This window comes from Ranitomeya variabilis, chromosome 4 (assembly GCF_051348905.1).
Source record: "Ranitomeya variabilis isolate aRanVar5 chromosome 4, aRanVar5.hap1, whole genome shotgun sequence".
Lineage (NCBI taxonomy): Eukaryota > Metazoa > Chordata > Amphibia > Anura > Dendrobatidae > Ranitomeya > Ranitomeya variabilis.
Genome location: NC_135235.1, coordinates 770,062,043 through 770,090,035, shown reverse-complemented (window position 1 = coordinate 770,090,035; position 27,993 = coordinate 770,062,043). Strand labels below are relative to the sequence as shown.

The 27,993-nt window shown below is 43.9% G+C and overlaps 1 protein-coding gene across 1 annotated transcript; it reads right to left on the bottom strand.

Annotated features, from left to right (window-relative positions):
- Nucleotides 1-1,174: 1,174 nt before the first annotated feature.
- Nucleotides 1,175-27,221, bottom strand: LOC143768298 (uncharacterized). The gene is made up of 7 exons (XM_077256991.1): nt 27,072-27,221; nt 13,331-13,480; nt 13,022-13,201; nt 12,815-12,938; nt 12,634-12,731; nt 12,345-12,435; nt 1,175-2,405 (listed from the first exon to the last, which is right to left on the bottom strand). Exons 1-7 carry the CDS (start codon nt 27,219-27,221, stop codon nt 1,300-1,302), a joined length of 1,899 nt encoding a protein of 632 aa, XP_077113106.1. The 3' UTR covers nt 1,175-1,299.
- Nucleotides 27,222-27,993: the final 772 nt, after the last annotated feature.

Here is a 27,993-nt window from a genome sequence, read left to right as displayed (position 1 = left end):
TTCCTAGTGGCAGCCCTGCTCACCACACATCTAGATAAGTTCCTTAGGGGGTTTGCTTTCCAAAATGGTGTCACTTGTGGGGGGTTTCAATGTTTAGGCACATCAGGGGCTCTCCAAACGCAACATGGTGTCCCATCTCAATTCCAGTCAATTTTGCATTGAAAAGTCAAACGGCGCTCCTTCCCTTCCGAGCTCTGCCATGCGCTCAAACAGTGGTTTACCCCCACATGAGGTATCAGCGTACTCAGGACAATTTGTACAACAACTTTTGGGGTCCAATTTATCCTGTTACCCTTAGTAAAATAAAACAAATTGGATCTGAAGAAATTTTTTTGTGAAAAAAAGTTAAATGTTTTTTTTTTTTTTTAAAACATTCCAAAAATTCCTGTGAAACAACTGAAGGGTTAATAAACTTCTTGAATGTGGTTTTGAGCACATTGAGGGGTGCATTTTAGAGAATGGTGTCACACTTTGGTATTTTCTATCATACAGACCCCTAAAAATGACTTCAAATGTGATGTGGTCCCTAAAAAAAATTATGTTGCAAAAATGAGAAATTGCTGGTCAAATTTTAACCCTTATAACTCCCTAACAAAAAAAAAAGTTGGTTCCAAAATTGTGCTGATGTAAAGTAGACATGTAGGAAATGTTACTTATTAAGTATTTTGTGTGACATATCTCTATGATTTAAGGGCATAAAAATTCAAATTTGTAAAATTTCAAAATTTTCGCCAAATTTCCATTTTTTTCACAAATAAATGCAAGTAGTATCAAATAAATTTTACCACTATTATGAAGTACAATACGTCATGAGAAAACAATGTCAGAATCACTGGGATCCATTGAAGCATTCCATAGTTATAACCTCATAAAGGGACAGTGGTCAGAATTGTAAAAATTGGCCCGGTCATTAACGTGCAAACCAACCTTGGGGGTAAAGGGGTTAAATAGTCTCCTTATGAGTAACCTTTGGTGAGGACGATGAAACCCATAGACGTGAGTGTGTATATGTCACCTCACCCTATATACTAAACTGTGGGGTACATGTTTTTTCTATTAGTCACCTACTGACTAACCTTCAGGAGGCAAATTATGGGTATAGTTTTACATTTGGAATTAATAAAGTTTAGTTTTATCCTTTTGTCAGTAAACATGAGAAATGACAAGAGACAACCCCTTTAAGAAGATTCAATTTTGGTTAAAGCTATTCCAACATTATGAACATAAAAAAGGCTTCTCTCCTATGTGATGTCTCTGATGTTTATTAACAGTTGATTTCCAAGTAAAATATTTCTAACATTAAGAAAATGAAAAAGACTTCTCCTCTGTGTGACTGCTCTGATGTCTAACAAGAAGCGCTTTCCATTTAAAACATTTTCCACATTCTGAACAGGAAAAAGGCTTCTTCCCTGTGTGGGTTCTCTGGTGACTAACAAGATATGATTTCTGGTTAAAACATTTCCCACATTCTGAACAGGAAAAAGGCTTCTTCCCTGTGTGGGTTCTCTGGTGACTAACAAGATATGATTTCTGGTTAAAACATTTCCCACATTCTGAACAGGAAAAAGGCTTCTTCCCTGTGTGAGTTCTCTGGTGACTAACAAGATTCTTTTTCACGTTAAAACATTTCCCGCATTCTGAACATGAAAAAGGCTTCTCCCCTGTGTGGGTTCTATGGTGATTAACCAAATCTGATTTCTGGCTAAAACATTTCCCACATTCTGAACATGAAAAAGGCTTCTCTGCTGAGTGAGTTATTTGGTGACTAACAAGATTTCCTTTACGGTTAAAATATTTCCCACATTCTGAACAGAAAAAAGGCTTCTCTGCTGAGTGAGTTATTTGGTGAGTAACAAGATTTCCTTTACGGTTAAAACATTTCCCACATTCTGAACAAGAAAAAGGCTTCTCTCCTGTGTGGGTTCTATGGTGATTACCCAACTCTGATTTCTGACTAAAACATTTCCCACATTCTGAACATGAAAAAGGCTTCTCCCCTGTGTGAGTTCTCTGGTGACTAACAAGATGTGATTTCTGCATAAAACATTTCCCACATTCTGAACAGAAAAAAGGCTTCTCTCCTGTGTGAGTTCTATAGTGATTAACCAAATCTGATTTCAGTTTAAAACATTTCCCACATTCTGAACAGGAAAATGACTTCTTTGCTTTAGGAGCAGTTTGTTTTTTAATGCCTCTTTTGTGAATTTGATTTTCCTTAGTAGTCAGTAATGAATCAGAAGATGGGACCTGTTTCATAGGATCGGATGACAGATCTTTGCTGTGAATGGATGATGATATATCTGGAGTAATGGCATTCACTTCAGTTGTATCTTGTAGGATCTCAAGATCATCAGATTTAAAAATTGAAGATATCAGCTGTCCCTCTGATCTCCTGGAACAGTCATCTGCTAAGATAAAAAACAATTCTTTAAATAAAATATCCTTGAGTTTTATATTTTTGAATAGTTCTATTTAAACAGTCCATAAAAATGGCAAGCTATGTAAAAAACCTATATTTACCAAGACAATGACAGTTCACAGTCTAATAGAAAACCTTGTTGGATGAACCAGTAGTGTGTGGTGTTCAACTGTTTGTTCATTCTACCTCCCAAATATTGAATAAAAAGAAACCAATCAATGTTATGTAGGTGAAAATAATACCAATTCTCATCTCACAAAAAACAAGTCCCCACTCGGGTCCATCATCTGTCAATGGAAAAACAGAGGTTCCCACACTACTAGTGGCTCATAAGCTGTTGAAAAGCAACATAGTTTCTATAAACCAATCCAGAAAAATCTGCTCTCACTTCTGAGTCTTGCAGTGAGCTCAAACAACATTTAGGATCCCTGTATTTAGCAATATTATAGTGAGAAGAACCCAATTTTTTTTCGGTGTCTCCTGGAGCACAATCTGGGCACTATGTGCTGGGTAATAAAATGGCAAATGTGTAATATTTACTGTCCAACATCCACTGTGTGTTAATTTCCGGAAAGTGGCTGTAGAGTAAAAATATTAATTCCTCTTGCACACGTGGTCTAAATTGTTGGTACCCCTCTTTTAATGACAGAACACCCCACAATGATCACAGAAATAACTTAAATCTGACAAAAGTAATCAAAAATCTATAAATGAACAAATGAAAGTCACACATTGCCTTTCAATCATGCTTCCGCAGAAAATGTAAAAAAATAAAACTTATGAAATAGGCCTGGAGAGAAATTATGCTACCCTTAACTTAACCACTACTTGACCTTTAACATCGGCACTAGTAGGGCTTTGCGCAGCGCCGATGTTTGTCTACAGTCGGCGGTTTTGTGCTCAACGAGACCCCCACGTACCTTATAACAAGGGGATTCTGGCGCACAACGCTTCCTTTGACCCGGTCCCCATTGAGACCTGATTGGTTCAGGTCCTGATGACATCAGCGTCACACGAGCCAATGAGACAAATCTCTAGGAAAGTTTGTTGTAGCAACAAACTTTCCCGGGCGATCTGCCTCATAAAAACGCTGTTTCTCCTCAGATCTCCTGTCAGTGAGAAATTAGAGGAGAAACAGTGTTACAAGTGCTGCTGGCAACAGCTGTGTCAGTAAGCGATCTTGTTATAAAGTAAAAAAAAAAAAAGATTAGGGTTAGTGCTATAGTTAGGGTTAGTGTTGGGGCTAAAGTTAGGGTTAATGTTAGGCTACAGGTAGGGTTACTGTTATGGTTAGGGTTGCTGTTAGGCTAAAGTTAGGGTTAGGCTAAAGAATTAGGCTTTTCTCAATTGTCTCCCCAATAATTTGGCCATGTCAGTCATGTCACGTCAGAGTTTTCTATTTCCAGAAAAAAAAAAATAAAATAAAATGGCCCATCAGTATTATAGTGCAGAGGAGGTTTATGCACTTTTATGTTCTGACAGCGAAGAAAGTGCAGTGTCAGATGGCGATGTGGATTTCGAGGGCTTTAGTAGCACCAACAGTGATAGCTCAGAAATGAGCAGTGATTCTGATCCATCCTCACACACAAGGGCCAGTACAACAAGAAGAACAAATAGCTCTTCTGGAGAAATGTCTCCAACTCAGGGAACAATGCCCAGTACTAGCGCTGTCCCTAGTGGTCGTGAATTGGCGCACACCAATGTCCAAGGGGCTTGGAAAATTGGAGGAGGAAAATTTTAGACCACTTAATTTTTAAATTTGTTTCTGACAGGTAGCTTGCTAGAGCATATTATCCTGCAAACAAATTTATACACATCCCAATTCATCAGCCAGAATCTACGATCCTATTATGCTGGGTCAAATTTATGGACACCAACTAATGTCTTAGAAATAAAAAATATTTTAGGACTTACATAAGCTATGGGGCTTGTTAAAAAAAAAAAACGAGCATTCAGTCCTATTGGTCCAACCGCCCTGTTCATGCCAGCTATATATTTTCTGCCGTTCTTCCTAGGACCCGTTATGAAATGCTCATGAGATTTCGGCATTTTAACGACAATAGTCAATGAGTGCCAGAGATGCCACAGAACATGACAGACTATTCAAAATCAGACCCATCATCGAAGACTTGACAGAAAGGTACTTAAAGCTCTACAACCCAACAGAAAACATTTCCATTGATGAGTCCCTTGTAAAATTCAAAGGACGACTGCACCTCAAGCAATTTATTCCTTCTAAGACGGCAAGGTTCAGAATAAAGCTCTATAAAATGTGCGACAGTTCAACCGGATACAAATCAGCTTTTCGCATTTATGGGGGAAAGATAGCCAACTAAACCCACCAGGATGCCCTACTTATCTGGGGACATCTTTTACAAAATGGCTACAATCTGTATGCTGACAACTACTACATCAGCATACTCCCATTTAAAAGTCTGGTTGAACATAAAATGGGGGCTTGTGGGACCATTCGCATTGGTCAACAAAAAGGTCTGAAAGGGGCAGTCAGGGGCTTTATACAATGGAGAGCTGCTTGCCCTTAAGTATAAGGATAAAAAAGATATTTTTATCCTGAGCTCGATCCACACAGATGCCACAAGGGCCACTGCAGACCAACAGGGATCCACTACTCCAACACCTGTGTCTTTTTTTGACTGCAACAAATATATGGGGGTGTGGACCTTGCAGAATAGGTTCTACAGCCATACCAGGTATCAAGAAAATCATATACTATAAAAAGTTAGTCATTTATTTGTTTCAGGTGGCCACATTCTTTTGTGTTATACAAAAAAGCCGGAAATGCAGATACTTTCCTTGGTTATCAGGAAAATGTCATTGAAATTTTTGTTTTAGAAAATGTCCCCGCCAATCCTTTAGAATCTGAAGATGTCAGAAGACTCACTGAGCGACATTTTATTGTACTCATTCCAGCAACTGAAACAAGAAAGATCCCCCAGAGAAGATGTCGTGTATGTTCTAAGAGAGGAATCAGGCATGATACCCGCTATTATTGCCCACAATGCCCATCATTGCCGGCCTTATGCCTCCATGACTGCTTTATAATCTTCCACACAGAACCACGTTTTTAAACTGTTTTGAAATTCAAGCATTTGGTTTATTTAGTGACAGACACATCTGAGTAGAGCGGACTTAACAATTTCCGGGGGTAGGTGGGGGGATGTCTCCAGAGACTCAAGCTGGGCACAATATATTGGGCACTACAATGACATTTTTGCAATTTTTGCTCGAAAACTTCCACTACGTGTTTCTGGAAATCATCCATGTAGTGGAAATGGTCACTATATCCATAGATGAATTCCCAGAGGGGTGTCATTTCCAAAATGGGGTCACTTTAGGGGCATTCTGTTGTTCTGGCACTTAGCAGCTCTCCAAAGTGCCATAACAGCAGAATCCCCCCCGAAATGACCCCATTTTGGAAATGACACCCCTCTGGGAATTCTTCTATGGGTGTAGTGACCATTTACATACCTACCTATTTTCCAATGTAAAATCTGGGGTTAACACAACATTTTAGTGGTAAAAATGTTATTAATATTTCTTCACTGCCCAATGGTGTAATTTTCTATGTAACAGCTGTTTCAATATGTCACAAGAAAACAATCTCCAAATCATCAGGATTCGTGAAGCGTTTTAGTTATGACCTCATAAAGTGACACTGTTCAGAACTGAAAAAATTGGCCCAGTTACGAAGGCAAAAACAGGCTCTGGCGTGAAAGGGTTAATATTTTGCTGCACAACTTTTTGAGGCAATCACTGCAATCAAATGATTCCTGTAACTGTCAATGAGACTTCTGCACCTTTAAACAGATATTTTGGCCACTCCTCAAGAGCAAACTGCTCCAGTTGTCTCATGTCTGAAGGTTGCCTTTTCCAGATGGCATGTTTCAGGTCTTTCCAAAGATGCTCAATTATTTTATTATTATTATACATTTTTATAGCTCCATTTATTCCATGGCACTTTACATGTGAAAAGGGGCAAATCTAGACAAATACAATTAAACATGAGCAAAAAACAAGGCATACAGGTACATAAGGAGGGAGGACCCTGCCTACGAGGGCTCACAGTCTGCAGGGGATGGGTGAGGATACAAGGAGAGGGTAGAGCTGGTTGTGTGGGAGTTCAGTAGGTTGAGGATCACTGCAGGATGTAGGCTTGTCAATAAGATTTAGGTCAGGGTTCATAGAAGGCCACTTCAGAATAGTCCAATGTTTTCCTCTTAGCCATTCTTGGGTGCTTTTAGCTGTGTGTTTTGGGTCATTATCCTGTTGCAAGACCCAAGAGCTGCGACTGAGACCAAGATTTCTGACACTGGGCAGCACATTTCTCTCTAGAATCACTTGATAGTCTTGAGATTTCATTGTACCCTGCACAGATTCTAGACACCCTGTGCCAGGTGCAGCAAAGCAGCCCCAGAACATAACAGAGCTTCCTCCATGTTTCACAGTAGGGACAGTGTTCTTTTCTTGATATGCTTCATTTTTCCATCTGTGACCATAGAGCTGATGTGCCTTGTCAAAAAGTTTTATTTTTGTCTCATCTGTCCATAGGACATTCTCCCAGAAGCTTTGTGGCTTGTCAACATGTAGTTTGGCAAATTCAAGTCTGGCTTTTTATGATTTTTTTTCAACAATGGTGTCCTTCTTGGTCGTCTCCCATGAAGTCCACTTTGGCTTATACAACGACAGATGGTGCGATCTGACACTGATGTTCCTTGAGCTTAAAGTTTACCTTTAATCTGTTTAGAAGTTTTTCTGGGCTCTTTTGTTGCTATTTGCATTATCCATCTCTGATTTGCCATCAATTTTCCTCCTGCGGCCACGTTCAGGGAGGTGGGCTACAGACCCGTGGATCTTACATTTCTGAATAATATGTGCAACTGCAGTCACAGGAACATCAAGCTGCTTGGAGATCTCTTATAACTTTTACCTTTAACATGTTTGTCTATAATTTTATTTCTATTCTCCTGAGACAACTCTTTCCTTCGTTTCCTCTGGTCGATGTTGAGTGTGATACACACCATGTCACCAAACAGCACAGTGAGGATCTGTAGCCCTATATACAAGAAACTCACGGATTCCAAGATTGTAGACACCTGTGATGCTAGTTAGTGGACCCACCGCGATCTAACATTTCCCTTTTGTCACATTATTTTCAGGGGTACCATCATTTCTGTCCAGGCCTATTTCATGAGTTTTATTTTTTTTTAATTATGTGGAAGCATGGTTGAAAAGCAATGTCTGACTTTCATTTGATAATTTTCATAGATCTTTTATTTATTATAACTTTTGTCAGATTCAAGTTATTTCTGTCACCATTGTGGGTTTTTCTGTCCTTAAACAAGGTGTACCAACAAATTCGGACCATATATGTATAGATTATAACCCTCAGTGAATAATTTATAATCACTTTATGGGGATTTAGACTATTCTGGTTTTCTGTCATTTAGTCATATTAGGGCTTCTGCATATGGTGTGTCCAATCTCATCTGGGATCTGTTCCTGCTGTCCAGCTGGAGTAATCTGCTCCCTACTTCAGCCAATTGGAAAGTACCACATGGCCGGAATATGCCAGAAACTGCGTTGTTCTCCTCTGGTTCAGTCCTCTGTGGTCAGCTTGCGGCTTGTGTACTTGTTTACTGTTGTGACTATTCTACCTGACTATTCTTCTTGCCATCTAATACCACAGAATAGCAGGTAACACCATGGTCCAAGCCTAGGGGTTCCAATGTAAGTCCAGATCCATGTAATGGTGTTAAAGGGCGATGAGCAAGGCAATCCTTGGGATATGGAAAGCAGAGTAGATAGTGCCAAGCATGTTCATGGTGGAGATCTTTTGAGCTGCCAGTTGACCACGAACAGTGCTCCGAATACATTGTGTCTGCAAACTATTCCCTCCTTCCCTTCTGAACACTACTGTAATCAAAAACTGTGACTATAGACAATAACATCTACTAAAATGATCAAACTGAACAGTCTCCATCAGTAATAAATGAGTAGCTATCGCAATCAATGACATAATGCTTTCCCCCGTACCAGAAGTCCGCTGCCTTGGAGTAACCTTCGACTCTGCCCTGTCCTTCAAACCGCACATCCAAGCTCTTTCCACCTCCTGTCGCCTCCAGCTCAAAAATATCTCCAGAATCCGTCCTTTTCTCAACCTTCAAAATACTAAAATGCTTGTGCATAACCTCATCATCTCCCGCCTTGACTACTGCAACATCCTTTTCTGCGGCCTCCCTGCTAACACCCTTGCACCTCTCCAGTCCATCCTTAACTCTGCTGCCCGACTAATCCATCTCTCTCCTCGCTACTTCTCCGCTTCCCCCCTCTGCAAATCTCTTCACTGGCTCCCTGTTATGATCCTAGTGGCAAGGATCGCAAATCTGACTAGCTAAGAAACTAAACCGACGACTAGCTCTGGGGAAGTGGTAACTGGATAGACCGCAACCTGATCCTATCCGTACACAACTATAGGTAGCCGTGGAACGTTACCTGGAAATCCTAGACGTCTCTTCACGGCCTGAGAAACTGACTATTCCTAGAGGGAAAGTAAATTCCTCACTTGCCTCAGAGAAATGACCCCAAAGATATAGAAAAGCCCCCACAAATATTAACGGTGAGTTAAGGGGAAAGCACAAACGCAGAGATGAAATAGATTTAGCAAATGAGGTCAATGGAAAACCCTATTCAAAATATCCACGCAGAGATTGCTCGAGCCCCCGCACCAACTAACGGTGCGGGGGAAACAACTCCGTACCCCAGAGCTTACCAGCAGCAAGAAATCACATATTAGCAAGCTGGACTAAACTCATCATACACAGAAATCATATTGCAGACTGATGAGCAAAAAATAATCAAACAGAAACTTAGCTTCTCATGAAGAGACTGAAAACGAAGATAGTCAGGAGTAATCAGAATAGCACTGAATACATCGACAGCCGGCAACAAGTGGAGGTGTAGCAGAGCTAAATAGGAACCTCCCTAGTGAATAACGAAGCAGCTGATCCAGCCACAGACCCGCAGGATAACAAACAAAGCCACCAGGGGGAGCCCAAAAACAAAACTCACACAATACCACCTGTGACCACAAGAGGGAGCCCGAAAACAGAGTTCACAACAGCTCCCATTCCCTCAGCGTATCCAGTTCAAATTACTAATACTAAACTACAAAGCCATCCATAACCTGTCTCCTCTATATATCTCTGAACTAATCTCCCGATATCTTCCCTCACGTAATCTCCGGTCCTCCCAAGACCTCCTTCTCTCCTCCACACTTATTCGCTCCTCATCCAATCGCCTCCAAAAATTCTCCCGAATATCCCCATCCTCTGGAATTCTGTGCCCCAACACATCCGACTATCAACCACTTTCGGATCCTTCAGATGGAACTTGAAAACTCATCTCTTCAGGAAAGCCTACAGCCTGCACTGACGCCGCTGCCTCCTCATCACTACCGAAGCTACCGCCTCACCAACACCGGAGCTCCTGCAACCCCCAACCTATTGTCTCCTTCCCCACCATCCTGTAGAATGTAAGCCCGCAAGGGCAGGGTCCTCGCCCCTCTGTGTCAGTCTGTCATTGTTAGTTTGCTTACTGTAAGTGATATCTGTAACTTGTATGTAACCCCTTCTCATGTACAGCAGCATGGAATCAATGGTGCTATATAAATAAATAATAATAATAATAGCTAGTGGTGATACCTCTCTGGGGTAATTAGAGCACGGGGCTCGGAAACTTCACAATGTAAACTATCGTAAGCTCCAATATTTTCTGTCAGATGCGTTTCAAGAAGAAATATTACACATTTATAGAGAACTGTGTATAATAGTGCAGAGCGGAGATGTCTTATAGGGAACTGTCAGCAGGATTGTGCTCAGTGACTACAGACACTGTCAGGTCGGTGCCGTTATACTGATTACACTGATACCTGGTGATGAAATCCGTCTTGTGGTTGTTGTTTAATCTGTATTTGTAGTTTTCAGTTAATGAGATTCTCGTGCTCTGGGGAGGGGCTTTATGTGGTGCTCTGGGCGGGGTTTTGTGTAGTGCTCTGGGGTGGGACTGTGGGCGGGGCTTTATGTGCTGCGCTGATTACATATTCATCTGTATTGGCTTATGACAGGTCGCTGATCCCTCACTGACCTGCCCCCATGTTACATAATGCATATAATAGTGTTGATATTATTGTTGATAATGCCTATAATATTGTGGCTATTGTGAGGCTTAGAAAAAAATTACATCCAGCAAAATGACACCGGTGATGGCGGCGCCTGAGCAGTAGCATCTATAAGTAAGAGATAGAAGCTACTGGACAGGCGCCGCTGGTGACATTTTGCTGGATGTAATTTTTTTTTTCTAAGCCTCCCAATAGCCACAATATTATAGGCATTATCAACAATAATATCAACACTATTATATGCATTATGTAAAAATAGGGGGCAGGTCAGTGAGGGATCAGCGACCTATCATAAGCCAATATAGATGAATATGTAGTCAGGACCGCATAAAGCCCCACCCACAGCCCCGCCCCAGAGCACCACATAAAGCCCCGCCCACAGCTCCGCCCCAGAGCACGAGAATCTCATTAACTGAAAACTACAAATACAGATTACACAGCAGTAAACCAGAGTTGCATTCATTTATGGTGGACCATTGGAGCTGCTATGAATCCTGACCAGAAGATTAGAGGAAATAATATTGCTCCCCATTTCAGGAGAGATTGTGCAGTAATCTGAATTTCTTAGGATAAAACAATGTAATTTATGAGGTGAAGTGAATCCATGAAACCAGGGCTGGAGCCATCACATCTCCTGCAGGCGGGAATAAACGTATATTACAGCCATCAGCCACGCACAGCTCAGAGATATATCATGGCACCGGTGTGATGGGTTTATGTAGATTATCACAATCCTCCTGGAAGTTAGTCAGTTTTAATACAAAGTGAAAAGTCAGGATAAAGGGAAACTCTGTTATTGTCCAGAAATTCACACTTGGCCTCACTGCACATTTACTGTTGTCGACCATAAAAGTGAAGTTTGGCCAGAAAGACCGGACCTGGTCTTGTAGGGACCATATGATCACATTCAGCAGCACAGAAGGGAGAGAAGGGAGATTCATCCGATAAGATCTCAGGGTTCTAGTTAGCCAACAGCATCATTACCCTCCGCTTTCTCTTACAGACCCATCATAATATTTTTCTTCAAGTGATTTTCTATCTTGTCAGCACATTCTACGTACGCTGTCATTTGGTTTTATAGTTTACAGATCTGGGCAGGTAACGGCCAGCATCTTCTAATGTGAAGGAGAGAATGGCTAATGAAATCAATTATTAAACCTTATATTAGTCAGTTCAGATACGGTGTACCAAGATGGCGTCTGTGTTTTCAGACAACACCCTGGAAGGAATCCATGGAATGCAGAAGATAAGATACTGGATACCATATATGGAAGTGAAGTTGAAATGGACCTATCATAGACTGACACTGGCTGCTCAGAAGATTGTGTGACACCATTTCCTGTCTCTTTGTCTTGAGAATAAACTTCGGTTGTGTGCAAGTCTTTGCTGAGGAAGGAGTGTACATCTAACTCTGTGCTCGGTGTGACTCTTTAAGCGAGCACTCGGCCTATATTGGGTCAGGTACAAGCAATCATATAGATCTCGCTTTAAGGGATCACCCTCACACTAATACCAGGGGGTAGGTGGATCTACCAGGTTGTAAGTTCTATAGAAAAGGGCTTTCAATGGCCAAAGTTATTTGAACAGTTTTGGGTGGAGGAGAATGTTGTGGTCTAGAGGCAGAATGGTGATCATGGTAATACGGCCGGACTACACCACCGATAAAGCCGCCACAGCCGGTGATGAGAAGAATCTGTGACTTCTCTGCATTTAGTGGTCACTACTCACCTGGGTAGTCATATGTAGGAATCTCCTCTTTACACCGCTCATCACCCCTCACATATGTCTCTGTAGTATTAATATAGGTCAGATCTTCACCCTGAAACAAATATTGTAGAAGTCACCGACAGATGGAGAAGTAACATCTATGACCAGCTCTAATCCTGCCATCTCCACCGTTCTCATTACACAAGTATAAAACATATAATACTGGTGGATAAAACAAGACTGAGCACAAGACCTTCACCGGCATCTACACATCATAGGGGAGATCTCCTGACACCTTCTCTCCATCTACCTGATGGTCCTGAGGAGCATTGGGATCTTCTTGGTTACAGTCCTGTGGAAGAAGAGGACGGGGACATCTCTCTGGTGTTGTCCTCTTACTGGATAGATCTGGAGGAAACACATACAGGGACTGAATTCATTCTTTACATAGAGAGAATTATAGGCCGTGTGTATTTAGTCCTGTCTATTACCTGGAGATGTGAGGGGCTGGGGAACCTCCATTATGACGTTCTTGTACAGATCTCTGTGTCCTTCTAAATACTCCCACTCCTCCATGGAGAAATAGACAGCGACATCCTGACACCTTATAGGAACCTGACACATACAATGATACCGTCATCCCCCCGATCCCTTCATAGCGTTACTGTATAATGTCCCAGCATTCCCAGCAGTGTCACCTCTCCAGTCAGCAGCTCAATCATCTTGTAGATGAGTTCTAGGATCTTCTGGTCATTGATGTCCTCATGGATCAGGAGGTGAGGTGGAGGCCCCGTGATTGGGCTCAGGGGTCTTCCCCATCCCTCAGACACAGGGTCCTGACAGCGATCACTAGAGGTCTTCTTCACCACTGTGTAATCCTTGTAATGGAGAGACACATTAATAAATCTCACTACAGACATTTCCAGAGTCCTCACCTCTCCAGTTCTGTCCATCTGTTATTCCCATAGATAAGAATGATGTAATGTGACGTCATCAGACTCTCTTACCTCTCCAGTAAGCCGGAAGAGGATCTCTAGGGTGAGGTGTAATATCCTCTCCGCCATCTTGTCTCTGTCCATATCCATCTGTGATGGGTAAATCAGGAAAATGTTCTTTTGTAGAAGATCTTCACTGAGAGGATCCGATATTGTAGAGACCTGAATGAGAAGATGAGCCGATGTAACATCATAAGAATCCTGTAATAATACAATTACTGGAGATAATAAGGGAAACATATGAGGAGATTTATTATTTTACAGTATTTAGTTTCCTTCTTTACATCTACTAATAAATCCTATATATTTAGGCCACAGACAACAAGCAGTTTCTTCCTCGGAGTTGGCAGCTGAATACGTTCCTCATAGACTCATCTTCCATAACGCTAATTCTCGTCTCATTTACCGACCCTGGAATCGGCATTAGCAATACTGCAGGAGATATTCATTACACGACATGAGAAATAACTACTTCATGATGAGGACGACATCTTCATCTTCTACTACGGCTCTAGAGACATATGTGGCCAGAGTCGGTCACTGACTCCATCACCACCGGCCTCTATATGAAGGTTTCCCGTCTTCCCCGCACTGTAATCTTCTATCACGTTAGATCTCAGCTCTGATTCACACACAGAAGTTTGAGGCTTTTAGAAAAGATTTTTTGTTTCCACAATCAACGCGGACAGAAATGATCTGATCCCAAAGTCTCCATGTACAGAGATTTATGGGGTTTATTTCTGGCCTTAGGCTTTCCGATATTACAGGAAAACACCAGAAAAAAACAGATATTAAAATGTTTCTAAAGAAAATTGGTTCCAACAATTCTTGTAAAAAGAAAAAAAAAAACATAAAAAAGCAGAAGACACATTTTATCATTTTTAACATGTTAAACATTTATTAAAAAGTAATTAATCTTTTTGTGCCCCAGAACATAGATGTGCACCGCAGGGACGGCACAGATGAGGCTTCAACAGAAACCCTGGCAGTTTAACCACTTGCTGCTGTGAAAAGCAAACATGGCATCTAAGAAGGTGACAGAGTTTGGCTGAATGCCCCCCGCCCCCAAGTACTGGATAGTATGGGGCGGACGAGTTATTACGGTACTTACATGCCTAATAATGGGGTCTGGGCTGCAATGTATGAAGGTCTATTAGGCCGGGTCAGAGGCAGCGTCCAATAAGTTACCTTTTACCGCCCCCCCATACACATTAGACTAAAGTTCCATGAAATCACTGATTTCGGGGGTTTGGGCGACTATATAATGTATTTGGGGCCTCCCGACAGATGATGTCAGGGCAGAGAAGGATCTGACATCCTGAATTTCAGAGGATAATCCGTTGGTTCTTCCTGTAGATAATCCTCCGCTAGAGGAGTCTGGAGGCGACTCGCTCATACAGACCCCAGGAAAGCTGGAATATTTGTGTGTATGGGGGAGTCAGGAGAGATGGCCGTCTGCCAAATGACCGTTCAGCCAACTCTTATCTCATGTGTATGGGGCCGTTAGTATTACACTGACAGCAGTGATGATACACGGCACTACAGTAGTACAGGGCATCACCGGAGCCATCAGAGGCTTGTATGTTGTGTGATCGCACTAATCAGAGGGGTTTAACAAAGGGTTAAAGTGAAAAACATCATAGTTTCAGCAAAAAGAAATATCCATCACTATATGGAAAGCAGAGTCACTGCACAATGTTCGTTACGTCTCGTCCATAACTACTTTATTATACTCTATTATCCTGTACACAGTGGAGGAGACAGAAATCACAGGTCCGACAGCAACAGCTGGAATTGGGCCCTCCAACGTAAAGAAAAAAAATCTATAATATATAATAATATAGGTGAATTTAATGAAAATGTAGAGTCCCTGTGGGTGGAGATAAGGGGAGGGGGAAAAAATAATAAATTACTGATAGGGGTTTGTTATAAATCTCCAAAACTAATGGAAGCAATGGAGAATATCCTCGTAAAGCAAATAGATGAAGCTGCGACTCAAGGAGAAGTCATTATTATGGGGGACTTCAACTATCCTGAAATAGATTGGGGAACAGAAACCTGCAATTCCAGTAAAGGTAATCGGTTTTTGACAACTATGAGAGACAATTACCTTTCACAACTGGTTCAGGGCCCAACAAGGAGGGGGGCACTGCTAGACCTAATATTAACCAACAGGCCAGACCGCATATCAAATATAAGGGTTGGGGGTCACTGGGGGAATAGTGATCACAAAATAATAAGTTTTCATGTCTCCTTTAATAAGATGTGTAGTAGAGGGGTGACAAGGACACTAAACTTCAGGAGGGCAAATTTCCAACGGATGAGAGAGGATCTTGGTGCAATTAACTGGGACGATATCCTGAGACACAAAAATACACAAAGAAAATGGGAGACGTTTATTAGCATCCTGGATAGGACCTGTGCACAGTATATACCGTATGGGAATAAACATACTAGAAATAGGAGGAAACCAATATGGCTAAATAGAGCTGTAAGGGGCGCAATAAGGGACAAAAAGAAAGCATTTAGAGAATTAAAGGAAGTAGGTAGTGAGGAGGCATTAAATAAATACAGAAAATTACATAAATTCTGTAAAAAGCAAATCAAGGCAGCAAAGATTGAGACAGAGAGACTCATTGCCAGACAGCAAAAATAATCCCAAAATATTCTACATAAATAGTAAGAAACTAAAAAATGACAGTGTTGGCCCCCTTAAAAATAGTCTGGGTGAAATGGTGGATGAGGATGAGGAAAAAGCCAATCTGCTAAATGACTTTTTTTCATCAGTATTTACAAAAGAAAATCCCATGGCAGACAAAATGACTAGTGATAAAAATTCCCCATTAAATGTCACCTGCTTAACCCAGCAGGAAGTACAGCGGCGTCTAAAAATCACAAAATTGACAAATCTCCGGGCCCGGATGGGATCCACCCCCGAGTACTGCAGGAACTAAGTACAGTCATTGATAGACCATTATTTTTAATCTTTAAAGAGTCCATAATAACAGGGTCTGTACCACAGGACTGGCGTATAGCAAATGTGGTGCCAATATTCAAAAAAGGGGCAAGAACTGAACTCGGTAATTATAGGCCAGTAAGCTTAACCTCTACTGTGGGTAAAATCCTGGAGGGCATTCTAAGGGATGCTATACTGGAGTATCTGAAGAGGAATAACCTCATGACCCAGTATCAGCACGGGTTTACTAGGGACCGTTCATGTCAGACTAATCTGATCAGCTTCTATGAAGAGGTAAGTTCCGGACTGGACCAAGGGAACCCAGTGGACGTAGTGTATATGGACTTTTCCAAAGCTTTTGATACGGTGCCACACAAAAGGTTGTTACATAAAATGAGAGTAATGGGGATAGGGGAAAATATGTGTAAGTGGGTTGGGAGCTGGCTCAGGGATAGGAAACAAAGGGTGGTTATTAATGGAGCACACTCGGACTGGGTCACGGTTAGCAGTGGGGTACCACAGGGGTCAGTATTGGGCCCTCTTCTTTTTAACATATTTATTAATGACCTTGTAGGGGGCATTCAGAGTAGAATTTCAATATTTGCAGATGACACTAAACTCTGCAGGGTAATCAATACAGAGGAGGACAATTTTATATTACAGGATGATTTATGTAAACTAGAAGCTTGGGCTGATAAATGGAAAATGAGCTTTAATGGGGATAAATGTAAGGTCATGCACTTGGGTAGAAGTAATAAGATGTATAACTATGTGCTTAATTCTAAAACTCTGGGCAAAACCGTCAATGAAAAAGACCTGGGTGTATGGGTGGATGACAAACTCATATTCAGTGGCCAGTGTCAGGCAGCTGCTACAAAGGCAAATAAAATAATGGGATGCATTAAAAGAGGCATAGATGCTCATGAGGAGAACATAATTTTACCTCTATACAAGTCACTAGTGCGACCACACTTAGAATACTGTGCACAGTTCTGGTCTCCGGTGTATAAGAAAGACATAGCTGAACTGGAGCGGGTGCAGAGAAGAGCGACCAAGGTTATTAGAGGACTGGGGGGTCTGCAATACCAAGATAGGTTATTACACTTGGGGCTATTTAGTTTGGAAAAACGAAGACTAAGGGGTGATCTTATGTTAATATATAAATATATGAGGGGACAGTACAAAGACCTTTCTGATGATCTTTTTAATCATAGACCTGAGACAGGGACAAGGGGTCATCCTCTACGTCTGGAGGAAAGAAGGTTTAAGCATAATAACAGACGCGGATTCTTTACTGTAAGAGCAGTGAGACTATGGAACTCTCTGCCGTATGATGTTGTAATGAGTGATTCATTAATTAAATTTAAGAGGGGATTGGATACCTTTCTGGAAAAGTATAATGTTACAGGGTATATACACTAGATTCCTTGATAGGGCGTTGATCCAGGGAACTAGTCCGATTGCCGTATGTGGAGTCGGGAAGGAATGTTTTTCCCCATGGTGGAGTTACTCTTTGCCACATGGGTTTTTTTTGCCTTCCCCTGGATCAACATGTTAGGGCATGTTAGGTTAGGCTATGGGCTGAACTAGATGGACTTAAAGTCTTCCTTCAACCTTAATAACTATGTAACTATGTAACTATATATATATATATAAAGCTGAGTGTGTGTGTGTGTGTGTGTGTGTGTGTGTGTGTGTGTGTGTGTGTGTGTGTGTGTGTGTGTGTGTGTGTCAAGCCACGCCCATTCCACATAGCAACCAATCACTGATCATCTTTCATTTCACCAGGGCAGTGTAAAAGAAGCTGAGCTGTGATTGGTTGCTATGAGCAGCAGTTTTCCCACTCCACAACACCTCAGCAGACACTGACCGGGTGGGAGACATCTATCATCCCTGGGAACATAAGCTCCAGCCATTGTCGGCCCCCCAGAAAGGAGCAGAGAGCACATGACAGAAATGAATCCCCCTCCTCTATTACTGCCACGCTCTATTGTTACCGGCGTAGAAAATCGCATCATCAGCGGCCGCACACAGAGCCGCACTGCCAGGGTACATAACAGCACATCTCCAGGAACTCCCTGCTCAGCGCCACCCAGCTCGGGACTATGGGATGGAGGATGTGTGATGGGTATATGGGCACGGGACTATGGGATGGAGGAAGTGTGATGGGTATATGGGCACTGGAGTATGGGATGGAGGATGTGTGATGGGTATATGGGCACGGGACTATGGGATGGAGGATGTGTGATGGCTATACGGGCACGGGACTATGGGATGGAGGATGTGTGATGGGTATATGGGCACGGGACTATGGGATGGAGGATGTGTGATGGCTATACGGGCACGGGACTATGGGATGGAGGATGTGTGATGGGTATATGGGCACGGGACTATGGGATGGAGGATGTGTGATGGCTATACGGGCACGGGACTATGGGATGGAGGATGTGTGATGGGTATATGGGCACGGGACTATGGGATGGAGGATGTGTGATGGGTATATGGGCACAGGACTATGGGATGGAGGATGTGTGTTTGTCGGGGCCGTAATAACGACAATTAATCCTCATTCACCAGTCATTCCAAATTGTAATGTGAGCGCAGAACTTCTGGTACCGGAAAAAGAAATGATTCAGACACGTAGCTGATTCAATCTTTGCTGATGCTCTTGCGATCACCTCAGTGAGGAGCTGAGCAGCAACTGTGTTTTATTCTTCAATACATAGTACTAAAAAGGGAATGCAATGGGTGGGGTTTAAGCAGCATACATCTAGTGCCCAGTCTCTCTGATTCGTCGAACGTCTCCTGGTGAATTCCTCCTCTTCTTATCATTCCTTTAGTTTCGTTTCCAAAGAAATGATTCATCCCTCCAGACACAAACCAGAAACGAAACTGCCTGGCAGCCATTTTAAATACAATTACATTTGCATTAACTAACAGATAGGAAAAACTTATTGTTTCACAGTATAAAAGTATAGCAGTACAAAAAGAGTATAAAGATTTATATATAAAAATACAAAGGTATATAAGAAAATACATTTTCACCTTGACATGTGATAGGTATATGGGCACGGGGCTATGGGATGGAGGATGTGTGATGGGTATATGGGCACGGGACTATGGGATGGAGGATGTGTGATGGGTATATGGACACGGGACTATGGGATGGATGTGTGATGGGTATGTGGGCACGGGATTATGGGATGGAGGATGTGTGATGGGTATATGGACACTGGGCTATGGGATGGAGGATGTGTGATAGGTATATGGGCACAGGACTATGGGATGGAGGATGTGTGATAGTATATGGGCACTGGACTATGGGATGGAGGATGTGTGATGGGTATATGGGCACTGGACTATGGGATGGAGGATGTGTGATGGGTATATGGGCACGGGACTATGGGATGGAGGATGTGTGATGGGTATATGGGCACGGGACTCTGGGATGGAGGATGTGTGATGGGTATATGGGCACGGGACTATGGGATGGAGGATGTGTGATGGGTATATGGGCACTGGACTATGGGATGGAGGGTGTGTGATGGGTATATGGGCAATGGACTATGGGATGGAGGATGTGTGATGGTATATGGGCACGGGACTATGGGATGGAGGATGTGTGATGCAGGGGTGGACACAGACGATTTGGGGCCCCTGTGCAAGAAATGTGTTTGGGCCCCCCTCTTTTTATGGCTACCAATGTACAGATATATACATACCATATTTTTCGGATTATAGGACGCTCCGGATTATAAGACACACCCCAAATTTTGAGGAGAAAAATAGGAAAAAAATGTTTTTTCTTAATAAAATGGTGGTGCTTCTTATAATCCATGCGTCTTATTGCTTACTGGGGGTAGTAGCTGCGATGAAACGGGGTCCCAGGGTCGCTGCTGGAGGAGGCAGGAGTGGAGTGATGCTGCAGGCCGCAGGCTGGGATGAGGGGGTGTTCCAATATGGGCACGCCACAGCAGGTGTCCGGTGCTGCTGCAGGTGTCCGGTGGTGCTGCTGCGGGTGTCTGGCGCTGCGGGGGTGTCCGGTGGTGCTGCTGCGGGTGATCTCCATCTGTGCATGCGCCGCCCCCAGTGCTATTTTCCTGGCGTCCACCGCACAGGAAACCATGGAACTGCGGGGGACTCTGGCCTTTGATAAAATGTCGGCAGAGCCCCCTGCAGCATCGGAGACACCCGCCGCAGCAGCAGGCATCATCGCCAGGCAATCTCGCAGCACCGGACACCCCTGTTGCACCACCGGACACCCCCCTCATCCCAGCCAGCGGCAAAGGTACTGGTAAGGTATATACACATTATAAGACGCACACCCATTTTCCCCCCAAATTTGAGGGAAAAAAGTGCGTCTTATAATCCGAAAAATACGGCATATTGCATAGTCTCCTCTAATTATGTATATTGCCACCCGTTATTACACAGTCCCCTCTCTTGTTATGTGTAACGGAGTCACTTATTACACAGTGCCGTCTCGTTATGTACCGCATTGTTATTTATAGTGCCCTGGTCTTTATTTCATAGTGCCCTGTTTTGTTAGTTATACACTGAAATGATTACTGATGGAGCATGCTAGAGCTTTTTTTCTGTTGGAAGAGGCTAAGGGTATGTGCAGATAGAATTCTATATAGGGTATATATTATGTGAAGCAATACAAATGCTGCATCGGAGGAAGGATGGGGACAGGAGCCACTCTGAGCCTGGAGCTATTGCTGCAGTAATGGCAGGAGGTGTCTGGGGTCAGTGATTACAAGCAGTGAATTAGTGCCTGTGAGGCAGCTCCCTGCTATCTGATCGGTGCAGGGTCAGGTTTCTCAGCCACTCACTGCACCGACCAGGAAGCACCGAGCACACAGTCACTAAGTCACTGCTGTCACCATGGACATGGTGCCTCCTGACACTGCTGCTCGGGGAGAGTGAGAACTCCCCGCCATCCCTCACCTTGTGATCTGGAACAAGAGGCTGCAGGAGACCTGTGGCAAGCAGAGGACCCAGAGGAGGAGCTGCGCAGACCAGGGCAGCGGGGGTGCACTCAGCCACTCACTGAGAGGCTGAAGTTTGCCATCGAAACAAACTTTACTTAAAATGTATACACTGCCTAGCCACGCCCCTGCATGTGGGACTGGGAAGCGATGCTGTGATTCTCCTGCTTCATAGAGCCAGCAGCAGCATCAAGAGGAGGGGAAGGGGACCCCCTACAGCGTCTCCTGCAGCGTGCAGGGCCCTCTCTGACAGCAAATGACTCCAGTACCGGCTGCCTTCCTCTCCACTTAGTGGAGATGCTGCCGCTGGCTCTATGACAGAACAAAACACTTCAACAGCTGATTGGGCCCCCTCTCCTTCGGGGCCCTTGTGCAGCCGCACCGGCTGAACCGGCGGTATGTCTGCCCATGGTGTAATGGGTATATGGGCACTGAACTGTGGGATGGAGGATGTGTGATGATCTCCCGCTTCGACTACTGCAACATCCTTTTCTTTGGCCTCCCTCTTAAAACCCTTGCACCTCTCCAGTCCATTATTAGCTCTGCTGCCCGACTAATTCATCTCTCTCCTCCAAGGGAACCCAGTAGATGTAGTGTATATGGACTTTTCAAAAGCTTTTGATACGGTGCCACACAAAAGGCTGATACATAAAATGAGAATAATGGGGATAGGGGAAAATATGTGCAAGTGGGTTGAGAGCTGGCTCAGGGATAGGAAACAAAGGGTGGTTATTAATGGAGCACACTCGGACTGGGTCACGGTTAGCAGTGGGGTACCACAGGGGTCAGTATTGGGCCCTCTTCTTTTTAACATATTTATTAATGACCTTGTAGGGGGCATTCAGAGTAGAATTTCAATATTTGCAGATGACACTAAACTCTGCAGGGTAATCAATACAGGGGAGGACAATTTTATATTACAGGATGATTTATGTAAACTAGAAGCTTGGGCTGATAAATGGCAAATGAGCTTTAATGGGGATAAATGTAAGGTCATGCACTTGGGTAGAAGTAATAAGATGTATAACTATGTGCTTAATTCTAAAACTCTGGGCAAAACCGTCAATGAAAAAGACCTGGGTGTATGGGTGGATGACAAACTCATATTCAGTGGCCAGTGTCAGGCAGCTGCTACAAAGGCAAATAAAATAATTGGGTGCATTAAAAGAGGCATAGATGCTCATGAGGAGAACATAATTTTACGTCTATACAAGTCACTAGTGCGACCACACTTAGAATACTGTGCACAGTTCTGGTCTCCGGTGTATAAGAAAGACATAGCTGAACTGGAGCGGGTGCAGAGAAGAGCAACCAAGGTTATTAGAGGACTGGGGGGTCTGCAATACCAAGATAGGTTATTACACTTGGGGCTATTTAGTTTGGAAAAACGAAGACTAAGGGGCGATCTTATGTTAATGTATAAATATATGAGGGGACAGTACAAAGACCTTACTGATGATCTTTTTAATCATAGACCTGAGACAGGGACAAGGGGGCATCCTCTACGTCTGGAGGAAAGAAGGTTTAAGCATAATAACAGAAGCGGGTTCTTTACTGTAAGAGCAGTGAGACTATGGAACTCTCTGCCGTATGATGTTGTAATGAGCGATTCATTACTTAAATTTAAGAGGGGACTAGAAATCTTTCTGGAAAAGTATAATGTTACAGGGTATATACACTAGATTCCTTGATAAGGCGTTGATCCAGGGAACTAGTCTGATTGCCGTATGTGGAGTCGGGAAGGAATTTTTTTCCCCAATGTGGAGCTTACTCTTTGCCACATGGTTTTTTTTTTTGCCTTCCTCTGGATCAACACAACATGTTAGGGCATGTTAGGTTAGGCTATGGGCTGAACTAGATGGACTTAAAAGTTTTCCTTCAACCTTAATAACTATGTAACTTCTCCCCTCTGCAAATCTCTTCACTGGCTCCCATTCCCTCTTGCCTTGTCCATGTATGGTTTGGTCCAGTAGCCCATTTATCATCAGATTTATTCTGGTTCCTCGACATCTGACGCTGACCTTGTTAATCCAGGCGACGTCCAAGCCGGCATGACTCTTTGCTCGTGACACTCATGTTTATTGAGGTAGGCACCATAGTGTTATGGACCACTACTGGTATATTATGTCCAACAGGGCAGAGCCAGGATTTGAACCCCAGTCTCCCACATTGGTGGCTGTGATTTTACTAAACATGGCACATGTATTGCCGGCTTCTATTATGTCTTTTACCGAATGTTACCGACTTTTTCCGATCTTAAGAAAAATGCTCTTGTTACCGATCATGAATCAGAATGTACCATATTCGTGCAGAATTTATGTTTGGCGATCGTTTTCCGAACATATTCGCTCATCTCTAATTATGGCCACCACAAACTGCTACACAAAATAAAAACCCCACTCAGTATGGAGACATTTACAGTCCACCACAACCCCAGTGTAATGGCCCCTACCAGCCACACATTCAGTATGAGAGTCCCAACAGCTCTTCTCTTAATATGATGCCCCCACAATTCCTGATATAAACACACACACTACTCACCCAACCCGGTTCCTGAGGAGCGCTGCTCTGGTCTGTGCGGTGTGAGTACTGAGGCTCCGTACTACAGGTGTGATGTAGTGACGTCATTGTGCCCGCAGTGCACGGAGGCTCAGACTCAGAAGTGAAGGCTGAATGGTGGATCAGGAGCTTTCTACTCCCTGATTCACTAATCTATTCAGCGGTATCACCGTCATGGGAATGTGGATATCGCTGAAATTGTGATGATGGGAAGGAGAGGGTGACCAATACCACACCCCACCGAGCCCTGTCAATTCATAGGCATCATAGCAACCGAGTGGGCTACCTTTATGGATGATACACTCCTGCCTATCCAACCATCGTATGGTAAATATCTCATAGATCCTGGGTTCATTAGTATCTGCACCAAGGATGAGGCTAAGTGAGTATTTATTAATTGTCGGTGGTCAGAGGTAGTCAGTGAGGTGGATGGTATCATATTGTGCATGTGGGGGGCAGTACTGTGGGAACATTAGAAAGTGGGGGATGGCAGTACTGTGGGGACATTATACTGTGTGTGGGGGATGGCAGTACTATGAGAACATTATACTGTGTGTGGGGGTATGGTGGTACTATGAGAACATTATACTGTGTGTGGGGGTATGGCGGTACTATGAGAACATTATACTGTGTGTGGGGGTATGGCGGTACTATGAGAACATTATACTGTGTGTGGGGGTATGGCGGTACTATGAGAACATTATACTGTGTGTGGGGGATGGCGGTACTATGAGAACATTATACTGTGTGTGGGGGTATGGTGGTACTATGAGAACATTATACTGTGTGTGGGGGTATGGTGGTACTATGAGAACATTATACTGTGTGTGGGGGTATGGCGGTACTATGAGAACATTATACTGTGTGTGGGGGTATGGCGGTACTATGAGAACATTATACTGTGTGTGGGAGTATGGTGGTACTATGAGATCATTATACACTGTGTGGGGGTATGGCGGTACTATGAGAACATTATACTGTGTGTGGGGGTATGGCGGTACTATGAGAACATTATACTGTGTGGGGGTATGGCGATACTATGAGAACATTATACTGTGTGGGGGTATGGCGGTACTGTGAGAACATTATACTGTGTGTGGGGGTATGGCGGTACTATGAGAACATTATACTGTGTGTGGGGGTATGGCGGTACTATGAGAACATTATACTGTGTGGGGGTATGGCGGTACTATGAGAACATTATACTGTGTGGGGGGTATGTTGGTACTATGAGAACATTATACTGTGTGTGGGGGTATGGCAGTACTATGAGAACATTATACTGTGTGTGGTGGTATGTGGATACTATGAGAACATTATACTGTGTGGGGGTATGGTGGTACTGTGAGAACATTATACTGTGTGTGGGGGTATGGCGGTACTATGAGAACATTATACTGTGTGTGGGGGTATGGTGGTACTATGAGAACATTATACTGTGTGTGGGGGTATGGTGGTACTATGAGAACATTATACTGTGTGGGGGGGTATGGTGGTACTATGAGAACATTATACTGTGTGGGGGGGTATGTCGGTACTATGAGAACATTACGCTGTGTGGGGGGGTATGGCGGTACTATGAGAACATTATACTGTGTGTGGGGGGTATGGCGGTACTATGAGAACATTATACTGTGTGTGGGGGTATGGCGGTACTATGAGATTATACTGTGTGGGGGTATGGCGGTACTATGAGAACATTATACTGTGTGGGGGTATGGCGGTACTATGAGAACATTATACTGTGTGTGGTGGGATGTGGATACTATGAGAACATTATACTGTGTGTGGGGGTATGGCGGTACTATGAGAACATTATACTGTGTGGGGGTATGGCGATACTATGAGAACATTATACTGTGTGGGGGTATGGCGGTACTGTGAGAACATTATACTGTGTGTGGGGGTATGGCGGTACTATGAGAACATTATACTGTGTGTGGGGGTATGGCGGTACTATGAGAACATTATACTGTGTGGGGGTATGGCGGTACTATGAGAACATTATACTGTGTGGGGGTTATGTTGGTACTATGAGAACATTATACTGTGTGTGGGGGTATGGCGGTACTATGAGAACATTATACTGTGTGTGGTGGGATGTGGATACTATGAGAACATTATACTGTGTGTGGGGGTATGGCGGTACTATGAGAACATTATACTGTGTGGGGGTATGGCGATACTATGAGAACATTATACTGTGTGGGGGTATGGTGGTACTGTGAGAACATTATACTGTGTGTGGGGGTATGGCGGTACTATGAGAACATTATACTGTGTGTGGGGGTATGGCGGTACTATGAGAACATTATACTGTGTGGGGGTATAGCGGTACTATGAGAACATTATACTGTGTGGGGGTATGGCGGTACTATGAGAACATTATACTGTGTGTGGGGGTATGGCGGTACTATGAGAACATTATACTGTGTGTGGGGGTATGGCGGTACTGTGAGAACATTATACTGTGTGTGGGGGTATGGCGGTACTATGAGAACATTATACTGTGTGGGGGTATGGTGGTACTATGAGAACATTATACTGTGTGGGGGTATGGTGGTACTATGAGAACATTATACTGTGTGGGGGTATGGCGGTACTATGAGAACAGTATACTGTGTGTGGGGTATGGCGGTAGTGTGAAAATCCCTTTGTTACGAGAGATGCCAGTACTGTGGAAACATTACATTGTGTGAGCGCCATCATATATATTACATAAGGGGTGTAATAAGGAGACTCATAAAAAAGCCTCCTCAGGGCTGAGCTGCATTTGTACAGACTGCTATCTGCTGCCCAGACGGGACCATGTGACACCAATGGGAAGAGGGAGGGTTTCCGGAGGGAAGAGTCTAGAGGGTGCACCTGGTCAGGAGACCTTGATGGCGCAGTTACTGATATTATAAAGGCCGGAGCCCCAAAGGCAGAACAGATTTGGCGCCAACAAAGGAAAGGGGTGCGGGGAAGAATCTGAGGTACCAGCTCCTGGTAAAGTGCCCGAGGCAGCTGGGTGTGGGGCAGAACCTGCTTACAGGGCATAATGGGGGCATTACACCGTGTGGGGCCAAGAAAGGGGCCCTGTACTAGGAGAACACTCCGCTCCTCACTTCCTGTCCTCCATAGTTGGCTCGTATGTATCTATTACAGGAAACAGAACAACAACGTTATGGTTCTTATAAAGAGTCTCCTCCGTGCAGAAGGGGTTAATGTCCCCGGCTGCGCTCAGTACTGGGGAATCTCCACATACCTCCACCTGCAGAGCCGCACTCCACAGATATGGCTGCTCTGTGCGCACAGGACCTGTGATGAGGTCACAGGGGGAGGAGTCAGGGGTCACGTGATCCGCAGTGAAGACGCTACATGGAGACTTCTCCTCAGTCAGTGACATTCCCGCCATTATTCGCCCTCACTACTGGCACAATCACCTCGCGCCGCCTTTTCTCCACAATGTTCTGTGTGGAATGTAACGTGTGATTTCTCTGGAGACAAATAGACCCCACACATGAGGGGATTATCACCGGTTACCGGACGTCTAGTATATGGCGGCATATGATTGTGCTATCGCCTCCACACCGGGGGCTAAAAGGCCGAAATCTCGCTTATTTACCCCCTTCCAGTGTCCGGCTATGGCCGCCGTCACACTAGCGTATTGCATCGGATGCGAGATGCTAATGACACTCGGCTCCTGCTCGCAGCAGAGCAGGAGCCGAGTGTCATGCGTCTGTGCTCCGATTCTCTCGCACAGGGAGGATCGGAGCACAGCTGCGGAGGAGGCAGAGAAATGAATTTCTCCATCTCCATTGCTGGGGTCCGCTTATAGCGTACAGCACTCGGATGATGTCCGAGTGGTGTGCGCTGTCTCACTTGCACCCATAGGCTTATATGGGTGCGAGTGAGCCCGGAGTTTTCCTTGGTCCGAGACAATCGCAGCATGCTGCGATTGTCTCGGATCGAAGAAAACGGCCGACAAAAAGTCGACTGCTGGGAGCTGCCCCATAGCTGAACATTGGTCCGAGTGCAATGCAATTTTTTATCGCATTGCACTCGGCCATTTAAAACGCCAGTGTGACGCCGGCCTAAGGGTCATATACGGCCATGCCCCTCTCCAGTCGCTGTGGGGTTTGGTAATAGGATGGAGGGCGGCGGCCATGCTTGGACTTCAGAGAGAG